At 34.6% G+C, this 12,485-nt stretch overlaps 1 protein-coding gene across 4 annotated transcripts in view; it reads right to left on the bottom strand.

The window, feature by feature from the left end:
• AKT3 (AKT serine/threonine kinase 3) overlaps nucleotides 1-12,485 on the bottom strand; it is a 395,398-nt gene that overhangs the window by 181,330 nt on the left and 201,583 nt on the right. For all 4 annotated transcript variants that reach the window (XM_060307050.1, XM_060307115.2, XM_060307149.2 and 1 more), the window contains one exon: nucleotides 4,046-4,190. In XM_060307050.1, the coding sequence (XP_060163033.1) occupies nucleotides 4,046-4,190 (145 nt within the window). The remainder of the gene's footprint in view (nucleotides 1-4,045; nucleotides 4,191-12,485) is intronic.

The following is a 12,485-nucleotide window of genomic DNA, read 5'->3' as shown; positions in this document are numbered from 1 at the left end:
GTTTATTAATTTTGTTTATGTTCTCAAAGAACCAGCTCTTAGTTTTTTTGATCTTAGCTATTGTTTCCTTCATTTCTTTTTCATTTATTTCTGATCTGATCTTTATGATTTCTTTCCTTCTTCTAAATTTGGGGTTTTTTTGTTCTTCTTTCTCTAACTGCTTCAGGTGTAAGGTTAGGTTGTTTATTTGAGATGTTTCTTGTTTTTTGAGGTAGGTATTGCTATAAACTTCCCTCTTAGAACTACTTTTGCTGAATTCCTTAGGTTTTGGGTCCTCGTGTTTTCATTGTCATTTGTTTCTAGGTATTTTTTGATTTCCTCTTTGATTTCTTCAGTGATATCTTGGTTATTTAGTAGTATTGTTTAGCCTCCATGTATTTGTATTTTTCACAGATTTTTTTCTTGTAATTGATATTTAGTCTCATAGCGTTGTGGTCAGAAAAGATACATGATATGATTTCAATTTTCTTGAATTTGCCAAGGCTTGATTTATGACCAAGATATAATCTATCCTGGAGAATGTTCCATGAACACTTGAGAAGAAAGTGTATTCTGTTGTTTTTGGATGGAATGTCCACATCTGCTGGTGTGTTTTGGGGTGTCTGTGACTTTATTATGATTTTAGGCAGCCTTCCCACTAATGGGTAGGGTTGTGTTCCTGTCTTGCTAGTTGTTTGGCATAGGGTGTCCAGCACTGTAGCTTGCTGGTTGTTGAGTGTAGCTGGCTCTTCCTGTTGAGGTGGAGATCTCTGAGAGAGCTTTCGCCATTTGATATTACATGGGGCCGGGAGGTCTCTGGTGGACGAATGTCCTGAACTCGGCTCTCCCACCTCAGAGGCTCAGGCTTGACACCTGGACGGAGCACCAAGACCCTGTTAGCCACACAGCCATGTATGTGGGGAGTTTCTTGCCTTTTGGGAAGTCTGAGGTCTTCTGCCAGCGTTCAGTACATGTTCTGTAGGAGCTGTTCCTCATGTAAATGTATTTTTGATGTATTCGTGGAGAGGAAGGTGAGCTACATGCCTTACTCCTCCGCCATCCTGAAGCTATCTCTTAGAGAAGGATATTCTTATCTGAAAATATTTGTGTTTACAATCTAAAATTTAAAGTAATCTGAACTTGTACATTCTTTTTATAACTGAAATTCATAAAGGATATATAGCTGACTCTTGAACAACAAGGGTTTGAGTTCTGTGGATCCATTTACATGTGGATTTTTTCCTACTCATTTTTTTTGATCCACTGTTGGTTGAATCCTCAAATGCAGAGCCACAGATACAAAATAAGAGTGCATATGGAGGAAATGTTGCATCAGAGGAACCACAGATAGGGAGAACTGGGACACAGAGGGCCGACTATAACTTATTTTAACTATAACTTAATTTTAACTGTGCAGAGGGCAGCTCACCAAGCTTCTGTGTTGTTCATGTGTCAACTGTAGTTTTAGAGTCATCTTAAGGAAGTGATAGTAATATTTCACCCTTTTGAACCAAGTTATTATGATTGTTATAGCATAGTTAGTGGTACAAATGTTCTTTTTCTGGACTCTTTGTTATTTCAAACTTTTTATACTATTTCATATTAAATAAAAATTTTAAATTACAATGGAAATAAGATATAGGCTAAATAAGACAATAGACCCCGACCTCCCAAATTCAAAATACTTCTATTAATTTTTCATTTTGGAGGCTTACTTTCAACAAGAGAATTCTAGGAGACTCCAGTTTAAAAATGTGTGAATGTTTAATTATCTTTATGTGGATAAAGTAGAATACTAGCTAATAATAGTTAATATTCATTGAGCATTTAGTATATACGTACTTCACATATATTCCAAACTATATGTTAATCCTCACAACTCTATGAGGTAAGTACCACTGTTATCTTCCTTTTATAGATGAAGGGACTAAAGGACAGAAAGATTAAGGGACTTTCCCCACAATTACACACACTGTAGACCCAGGACATGAACTCAAGCAGTAGGACAACAAAAACCTCACTTTCTACCAGTATTCTATAATATTAAAATTCTACTGATTTTTCCAAGGGTGCTCTAATATAAAATGAAATTAACTAATATGCAAGCACTGTGTAAATGCAACAATTTGACATACTATTTTGAGAAACAGAGTACAAATATAAGAGAGCCTATCTGTATAATTTTGTTTCTAATATAGTTCGTTTATGTTATGACTATAACAATTATAGAGATTATAGAAGCTCAAGATACGTGAATCAAAAAAAAGTAGACTGCATACTGAAGTTGCATAGTGTGTAAAGTCATTATATGCTTGAATAAGATATTTAACTTCTTTAAATATCATAGGACTCAACTGTAAAATGGGATAACAGTACCTACCTCATATGATTCCTATGAGGATCAAATGAGATAACACATATAAAAGTACTGCTCAGAGCCTAGCACAAAATAAGCATATAATAAATCTTTATAAGTGATAATTAGTGAAGGTGATAAATTCTAAGATAATCAACACTGGTAAAAAAACAGGAAAACGTATTATGCTTTAATAATTATTTACAACCTGCCTTAACAGAAAAAGAAGGATCTTCCATAGTTTTCCATTTTTATATCTTTCAAAATGGTTGTCTCTCTTCATTCAAAGTTCTTCTGCAAATTTTCATATATATTTCCAAAATTCTTACATCTATCAGTAACAGTATTTCTAGTTAGAGTGTTATAAACTTCCCACTTTCAACCTCTAACTGCCTAAACAGCATCTTACTATTAATCTTTCTTATTAAGAAGTTCTGCAGCAGTCTAGCTTGTTACTGAACAAGGTAGTTTATTACTCAAAGGGTGACAATAATCAGGATATGACTTTAAATTTATAAGCATAGTCAAATTTCAAATTAATTGTGTACATGTGCATATACATGAGCAAAAGAAGCTTTTTTCTCTCTGAGAAGGTGGGTAAAGCTAGATTGTATTTTTCTCTTTGCAGTACCTGAGGAACAAGGGCAGAGCGTTGTTAAGGTGATTCAAAAGAAAACAGGGATAAAATTCAACTAACAAATAGAGGATTATTCTTCAAGGAAGACATACAGGGTTCTCAGACATTTGGCCAAGATCAAGTATAGAATATTATTCTAATTAGAATAGAAATTTCAGGTAAGGAAAGGATGATTAACTAAATCTAAGTTGTAACTGTAAAGCTCAGCAAGTTCCCATGGTTAGCACATAGGAAAAAGAGGATTTGAATTCAGGCAGTTTAACTCCAAAGAGTTCTTAATCACTGTGCTAATACCAAATTACATGGATCATTACCTTAAGAATTAGCATTTTCCTACCTGAAGATTAATTTAAAATCTATTATAACAAATATATTCTAACATTAAAAATGGCATGTTCATCTATTTTGAATACTTTTACCCTTAATCTTAAAATACCACTTTTTACATAGGGAGTTGCTTTGCAATTTTCTATAGCAATGAAAAACATAATTTATAATTCTCATAAATATATAAATTGGCAATTATTATTCTGGAGCACTGAGGGAAGAAAAAATCTATTTCTCTCATTGGCTCAGAAGCAGCCACTAAAATAAAAAGCTATAATTTCCAAGACTGTTTGCTTTCCTGCTGACATTAGTGAGGCTGGGGCACAAAGCAGGAAGTATACCAGAGCCATTTCACCTTCTGCTTTCAGGAGAACACAGAATGCCAAATAGAAAAGGACCATATTAGGGAAAACACTTTATTTCCAAGTTTCTAAAATAGTATTAAAAACAATAAGGGAAAAATGCAAATTATAAAGTAGTATGATGGCACATCAATCACAACTTCCTAACAGCCCTTTCAGCATTCAGTGGTAATTGCTGAAACACTGAAATAAAGTGATGTTTCAATTATTTCGTTTTAAACAATGACAGGTTTAAGAGTCACCTGATTAAAAACCATCCACACCAATATAATAGCATATCATAAGATAACTGGCTAACAGTTTTTGCAAATGGCAGTTGTTAACATATTTATTCTACACATATAAATGTTGTGCTGAGGAGGGGAGTAAGATGTTCTTTTTTACCTTTCTTTTATGATGGGTTGTAGAAGCATCCATCTCTTCCTCTCCTATATTATCAATTTGTGAAGTTGGACTACAATTCATTCTCTCCTCTTCTTGCCTCTGGAGTCTGTCTGCTACAGCCTGGATAGCTTCTGTCCATTCTTCCCTACAAAAACAAGAAAAAATTCCCATTAATAAAGAATCGTAATGATGCAAATATTTCTCTTTTATAAAATATCAAATCAACACAAAGTCTATTCCAGAGTAATACATAAGCCCCATCTTTACTTCAAGATATACTAACATTTATTTGGAGGTATATTAACAAAGAAGAAGGAGGAGGAGGAGGGGGAGGAGAAGGGGAGACGGAGAAGACGATTGTAAGGAAACTGACTAAAAATCCTTTTAAAGTATGGTTAAATTTTAATTCTCTGTACACATCTTATCTATAAAGTATATGAACCCCCAAAACTTTGCCACACTTTTAAAATGTATTGTTTAGCCATTGTAAGTCCATCACTGACATACTCAGTTTCTTTATTATGGTCCAACAGATGTTCCAAGAAAAAGCTTTCAAAGGCAAAAACTGTTACCAGATCATAGGTAAGTTTCTGTTTTAAAAAATGATAGGCACAGTTTGTAGCTTCAATAATAAATCTCAGGAGCAGTAGTATGAAGCTTTTACTTTTTGACACTTGTGCTATCAGATAAAGGATCATTTATTTCCATAGAAATAAAATCAGTTTGCAGATTTCTTAAGACAAAGTCTGTTAGAATTGCATTAAATCTGTAGGTCAATCTGGAGGAAATTGTCATCTTAATAAACTAAGTCTTCCAATCCATGAACATGGTATAGCTCTCCATTTATTTAGGTCTTCAATTTTCTAATGCAGTGTTTTGTAATTTTCTGTGAAAATGTCTTGCAAATCTTTAATTGAATTTATTTCTAAGTATTCTTTTATGCTATTATGGAAGTATAAATTTTTTTTCATTTTCTAATTTTTCTTGCTAGTATTTAGAAATACAATTGCTTTTTCTATGTTGACCTTTTATTCTATAGCCTTAATAATTTCATTTACTATTTCTACCAGCTTTTATTTTTCTGAATTTTCTACAAATACTACCATACTGTCTACAAATAAGAGCAATTTACTTCTTCCTTTCCAGTGTGTTTCCCTTTCATTTCTTTCTCTTGCCTTATAATGCACTAGAACAGACCATCAGTACAATGTTAAATAAAAGTGGTGACAGCAGACATTCTTTGTTCCACATGTTAAGAGAGAAAATATCAAGCCTTTTACCTTTGAGTATTATTAACCTGTAGTTTGTAGATAACCTTAATCAAGTTGAGTAAGTTCCTTTCCATTCCTAGCCAGCTGAGTGTTTTTGTTATGAAAGAGTGTTGAATTTTTTCAAATGCTTCTTCTGCACCTGTTGAAATGACCATGTAGTTTTCTTTTATCCTATTAATACAGTGAAATTAGTTGAATGATTTTCAGATGTTAATACAACTGAATTCTAGTATAAACTCCATTTAGTCATAATGTATTAACTTTTTCTTGCATATTTTTTGAATTTGATTTGTCAAACTTTTGTTAAGAAATTTTGCATTGACTATAGTCACAAGTACATTGGGCTACTTCTTTTTTTAAATCAATATTTTTAGTGAACTATAGTTGATTTACAATGCTAATTTTGCTGTATAGCAAAGTAATACAGTTAAATATATATACATGCTTTTTTTTAATGTATTCTTTTCCTTTATGGTTTATGATAGGATATTGAACATAGTTCCCTGTGCTATATAGTAGGACTTTGTTGTTTCTCCATTCTATATATAAAAGCTTACATCTGCTAACCCCAACCTGCCATTCTATCGCTCCCCCAACTCCCTCTCCCTTGGCAACCACCAGTCTGTTCTCTAGGTCTAAGATTCTGTTTTTGTTTCATAGATAGGTTCATTTGTGTCATATTTTAGATTCCACATATAAGCGATATCATATTTTGTCTTTCTCTTTCTGACTTACTTCACTTAGTATGATAATCTCTGGTTGCATCCATGTTGCTGCAAATGGCATTATTTCATTCTTTTCCATGGCTGAGTAGTATTCCATTGTATATATGTACCACATCTTTATTCATTCATCTGTCGATGGGTATTTAGGTTGTTTCTATGTCTTAGCTATTGTGAATACAGCTGCTATGAACATAGGGGCACATGGCTTTCTGAATTATACTTTTTTTTTTTTTTGGCAGTACATGAGCCTCTCACTGTTGTGGCCTCTCCCGTTGTGGAGCACAGGCTCCGGACATGCAGGCTCAGCGGCCGTGGCTCATGGGTAGCCGCTCCATGGCATGTGGGATCTTCCCGGACCGGGGCACAAACCCGTGTCCCCTGCATCAGCAGGTGGACTCTCAACCACTACGCCACCAGGGAAGCCCTGAATTATACTTTTGTATGAATATATGCCCAGGAGTGGGATTGCTGGATCATATGCTAATTCTGTTTGTAGATTTCTGAGATACCTCCATACCGTTTTCCACAGTGGCTGCACCAACTTACATTCCCAACAACAATGTAGGAGGGTTCCCTTTCCTCCACACCCTCTCCAGCATTTGTTATTTGTAACTTTTTAATGATGGACATTCTGACTGGTGTGAGGTGGTACCTCATTGCAGTTTTGATTTGCATTCTCTAATAGCAATGTTGAGCATCTTTTCACATGCCTATTGGTCATCTATATTTGTTCTTTGGAGAAATCTCTATTTACGTCTTCTGCCCATTATTTGACTAGGCTGTTCGTTTTGTTGTTGTCATGAGCTGTTTGTATATTTTGGAAGTTAAGCTCTTGTTGGTTGCAATATTTGAAAATATTTTCTCCCATTCTTGTAAGTTGTCTTTTCATACACCATATCGTTTATCGTTTCCTATGCTGTGCAAAAGCTTGTAAGTTTGATTAGGTCTCATTTGTTTATTTTTGTTTTTATTTCTATTGCCTTAGGAGACTGACCTAAGAAAACAATGTTAAGATTTATGTCAGAGAATGTTTAGCCTATGATCTCTTCTAGGAGTTTTATGGCGTCATTTCTTATGTTTAAGTCTTTAAGCCATTTTGAGTTTATTTTTGTGTATGGTGAGAGGATGTGTTCTAATTTCATTGATTTATATGCGGCTGTCCAACTTTCACAACACCACTTGCTGAAGAGATTGTCTTTTCCCTGTTGTATATTCTTGCCCCCTTTGTTGAAGATTAATTGACAACTGGTGTGTGGGTTTATTTCTGGGCTCTCTGTACTGTTCCATTGATCCATATGTCTGATTTTGTGCCAATACCACACTGTTTTGATAACTGTAGCTTTGTAGTATTGTCTGAAGTCTGGGAGGGTTATGCCTCCTGCTTTGTTCTTTTTCTTCAGGATTGCTTTGGTCATTCTGGGTCTTTTATGGTTCCATATGAATTTTAGGATTATTTGTTCTAGTTCTGTGAAAAATGTCATGGGTAATTTGATAGGGATTGCATCAAATCTGTAGATTGCTTTGAGTAGTATAGCCATTTTAACAATATTAATTCTTCCAATCCAAGAGCATGGGATATCTTTCCATTTCTTTGAATTATCTTCAATTTCCCTTATTAATGTTTTGTAGTTCTCAGTGTATAAGTCTTTCACCTCCTTGATCAAATTTATTCATAAGTATTTTATTTTGGGGGGTGCAATTTTTAAAGGTATTTTTTTTTTATATTCCCTGATAGTTCATCATTGGTGAAAAGAAATGCAACCAATTTCTGTATGTTAATCTTGTATCCTGCTACCTTGTTGAGTTCGTTTATCATTTCTAGTAGTTTTTATGTGGAGTCTTTAGGGTTTTGTATATATAATATATTATCATCTGCATACAATAACAATTTGACCTCTTGCATTCCAGTTTGGATACCTTTTATTTCTTCTTCATGTTTGACTGCCGTGGTTAGGACTTCCAATAGTATGCTGAATAGAAGAAGTGCGAGTGGGTATCCTTGTCTTGCTCCAGATTTTAGTGGGAAAGCTTTGAGCTTTTCACCACTGAATATTATATTGGCTATAGGTCTGTCACGAATAACTTTTATTATCTTGAGATATGTTCCCTCTATACCCACTTTTGTAAGAGTTTTAATCATGAATACATGTTGAATTTTGTCAAATGCTTTTTCTGCATCTATTGAGATGGTCATGTGGTTTTTGGCTTTTACGTGGTGTACCACATTGACTGATTTGTGTATGTTGAACCATCCTTGTGAACTTGGGATGAATCCCAATTGGTTATGGTGTATGATCTTTTTATGTGTTGTTGGATTTGGTTTGCTAATGTTTTGTTGATATAGTTCTCTCTTCTTATGGTAGCACTGACCATTTTTTGGAATGAGGGTGACACTAGCCTTATAAAATGAGAAGGGAAAGGTTCCCACCTCCATTATTTTATGTAATTAATTGTGTAGGCTTGGTAATATTTCCTCTTCAAATACTTGACAGAAGTAACCAGTGAAGCCATCTGGAATTGGAGTTTTTCTTCAGGAAAAATTTTTTACTCAAACTCAATACTGTTCATTGATATTGAGCTGTTCAAGTTTGCCAATGTTTTCTAGGGGTCAGTATCAGTAATTTGTGTCTTCCCTCTTTTTTCTATTTTTTCCTAACAATCTTCCAAGACATTTTTTGATTCTATTATTTCAAAGAAATAACTTTTGTTTATGGATTATTCCCTATTATTTTTCTGCTTTCTATTTAATTGAATTCTACTCTCTATTGTTTCCTTCTTTTGGATTACTCTGGGATTAATTTACTCTACTTTTCTACTTTCTTAAGATGGAAATTTAATGACTAGAGAACTTTCTTCTTTTCAAATACAAGCATTAGAGGTGATACATTTCTCTCTAAGCACCTTTTTGCATCTATGCTCATCAGTGATAGTCGTCTGTAATTTTTTTGTCTGATATCTTTGGTTTTGGTATCAGGGTGATGGTGGCCTCGTTGAACGAGTTTGGGAGTGATCCTCCCTCTGCAATTTTTTGGAAGAGTTTAAGAAGGATAGGTGTTAGCTCTTCTCTAAATATTTGATAGAATCCGCCAGTGAAGTGATCTGGTCCTAGACTTTTGTTTGTTGGAAGATTTTCAATCACAGTTTCAATTTCAGTACCTATGATTGGTCTGTTTATATTTTCTATTTCTTCCTGGTTCAGTCTTGGAATGTTGTACCTTTCCAGTAATTTGTCCATTTCTTCCAGGTTGTCCATTTTATTTGCACATAGTTGCTTATATTAGTCTCATGATCCTTTGTATTTCTGTGGTGTCAGTTGTAATTTCTGCTTTTTCATTTCTAACTTTATTGAGTCCTCTCCCTTTTTTTCTTGATGAGTCTGGCTAAAGGTTTATCAATTTTGTTTATCTTCTGAAAGAACCAACTTTTGTTTTTATTGATCTTTGCTATTGTTTTCTTCATTTTTATTTCATTTATTTGTGCTCTGATCTTTATGATTTCTTTCCCTTTGCTAATTTTGGGTTTCCTTTGTTCTTCTTTCTCTAGCTGCTTTAGGTGTAAGGTTAGATTGTTTATGTGAGATTTTTCTTGTTTCTTGAGGTGAGATTCAATTGCTACATACTTCCCTCTTAGAAGTGCTTTTCTTGTGTTTTGGAAACAGTTTTGAGTCATTGTGTTTTTGTTGTCATTTGTTTCTATGTACTTTTTTTCTTTCCTCTTTGATTTCTTCAGTGATCTCTTAGTTTTCTAGCAGCGCACTGTTTAGCCTCCATGTGTTTGTGTTATTTACAGCTTTTTTCCTCTAACTGATTTCTAATCTCATAGCACTGTGGTCAAAAAAGATACTTGATATGATTTCAATTTCCGAGGCTTGATTTGTGACACAAGATGTGATCTATCTTGGAGAATGTTCCTTGTGCGCTTAAGCAGTATTCTACTGCTTTCGGGTGGAATGTCTTATAAATATCAATTAAATCTATGTGGTCTATTGTGTTATTTAAAGCTTCTGTTTCCTTATTTATTTTCTGTCTGGATGATCTGTCCATTGGTGTACATAAGGTGTTAAATTCCACCACTATTATCGTGTTACTGTTGATTTCCCCTTTTATGGCTGTTAGCATTTGCCTTATGTAGTGAGGTGCTCTTATGTTGGGTGCATAAATATTTATGATTATTATGTTTTCTTCTTGGATTAATCCCTTGATCATTATGTAGTGTCCTTCCATGTCTCTTGTAACAAGCCTTTATTTTAAAGTCTATTTTATCTGATACGAGTATTGCTACTCCAGATTTCTTTTGATTTCCATTTGCATGGAATAGCTTTTTCCATCTCCTCACTTTCATTCTGTATGTATCCCTAAGTTTGAAGTGGATCTCTTGAAGACAGCATATATGGGTCCTGTTTTTGTATCCATTCAGCCAGTCTGTATCTTTTGGTTGGAGTATTAAATCCATTTACATTCAAGGCGATTATTGGTATGTATGTTCCTATTACCATTTTCTTAATTGTTTGGGGTTTGTTTTTCTGGGTCTTTTTCTTCTCTTGTGTTGCCCACCTAGAGAAGTTCCTTTAGCATTTGTTGTAAAGCTGGTTTGGTGGTGCTGAATTATCTTAGCTTTTGTTTGCCTGTAAAGCTTTTGATTTCTCTGTTGAATCTGAATGAGATCCTTGCTGGGTAGAGTAATCTTGGTTGTACATTTTTCCCTTTCATCACTTTAAATATATCCTGCCACTGCCTTCTGACCTGCAGCATTTCTGCTGAAAAATCAGCTGATAACCTTATAGGGATTCCCTTGTATTTTATTTGTTGCTTTTCCCTTGCTGTTTTAAATTTTTTTTTCTTTCAATTTAATTGTTGTTAGTTTGATTAATATGTGTCTTGGTGTGTTTCTCCTAAGGTTTATCCTATATGGGACTCTCTGTGCTTCCTGGACTTGGGTGGCTATTTCCTTTCCCACGTTAGGGAAGTTTTCAACTATAATTTCTTCAGATATTTTCTCAGACACTTTCTCTTTCTATTCTTCTTCTGGGACCCCTATAATTTGTTATGTTGTTGCATTTAATATTGTCCCAGAGGTCTCTGAGACTGTCCTCAGTTCTTTTCATTATTTATTCTGCTCCTCAGTGGTTATTTCCACCATTCTATCTTCCAGCTCATTTATCCATTCTTCTGTCTCAGTTATTCTGCTACTGATTCCTTCTAGTGTAGTTTTCATTTCAGTTATTGTGTTGTTATTCACTGTTTGTTTGGTTTTTAGTTCTACTAGGTCTTTGTTAACCATTTCTTGTATTTTCTTGATCTGTGCCTCCATTCTATTTCTGTGACTTTGGATCATCTTTACTATCATTACTCTGTATTCTTTTTCAGGTAGGTTGCCTATTTCCTCTTCTTTTATTTGGTCTTGTAGGTTTTTACCTTGCTCCTCCATCTGTAAAATGTTTTTGTCAACTGTTTTTTTTTTTTTTTTTTGATGGGTGGGGCTGTGTTTCTGTCTTACTGGCTGTTTGGCTTGCGGCATCCAGCACTGGAGTTTGCAGGCAGTTGGGTAGAGCTGGGTCTTGGTGCTGAGATGAGGACCTACAAGAGACCTCGCTCCGATTAAGATTCCCTGGGGTCTGAGCTTCTCTGTTGGTCCAGCTGTTTGGACTCAGCGCTCCCACCACAGGAGCTCAGGCCCAACCTCTGCCCTGGGAGCCAAGATACCACAATCCATGCATCACAGCAGTCATTCCAGAGAAGATTTGGGATTACTGGAATATCTGACATGGACTGAAGTGTTATTTAATTTATTTATGTATATCAATTTTAACAGCTTTATTGGAATATAATTCACATATCACACACAGTACTCCTTTAATGTGAACAAGTCAGCGATACCTAGTATGTTCACAAAATTGTGCAACCATCACCGTAACTTAAGCACATTTAAGAACATTTTAATCACCCCAACGAGAAACCCTAACCCTAGGCATCTACCAATGTACTTTCTGTCTGTCTGCCTGTTCTAAGCACTTCACATAAATGGAATCATACAATATATTGTTCTTTACGACTGGCTTCTTGTGATTTAACGAAATGTTTTTAAGGCTCATCCATGATGTACTTCATTTCTTATTATTTTTGAATAACATTATATTGTAAAAATGTACCATATTTATTTACCCAATTGTCAGTTCATGGATATTTCTATTGCTTGTACTTTTTGGCAATTATGAATAATGCTACTATGAACATCATATATAAGTTTTTTTGAGTATACATAAGTTTTTATTCCTTTGTGGTATATACTTAGGAGAGGAATTTCTGGGTCATATGGTAACTCTATATTTAACTTTTGAGGACCTGCCATATTGTTTTCCAAAGCAGCTGTACCATTTTACACTCCAACCAGCACTGTATGAGGCTTCCAATTTCTCCACACTTGCTATTAGCTGTCTGTTTTATT

Source organism: Globicephala melas, chromosome 1, assembly GCF_963455315.2.
Source record: "Globicephala melas chromosome 1, mGloMel1.2, whole genome shotgun sequence".
Taxonomy (NCBI): domain Eukaryota; kingdom Metazoa; phylum Chordata; class Mammalia; order Artiodactyla; family Delphinidae; genus Globicephala; species Globicephala melas.
The sequence above is the reverse complement of the archived record's forward strand: the minus strand, read 5'-3'. Positions and strand labels throughout refer to the sequence as shown.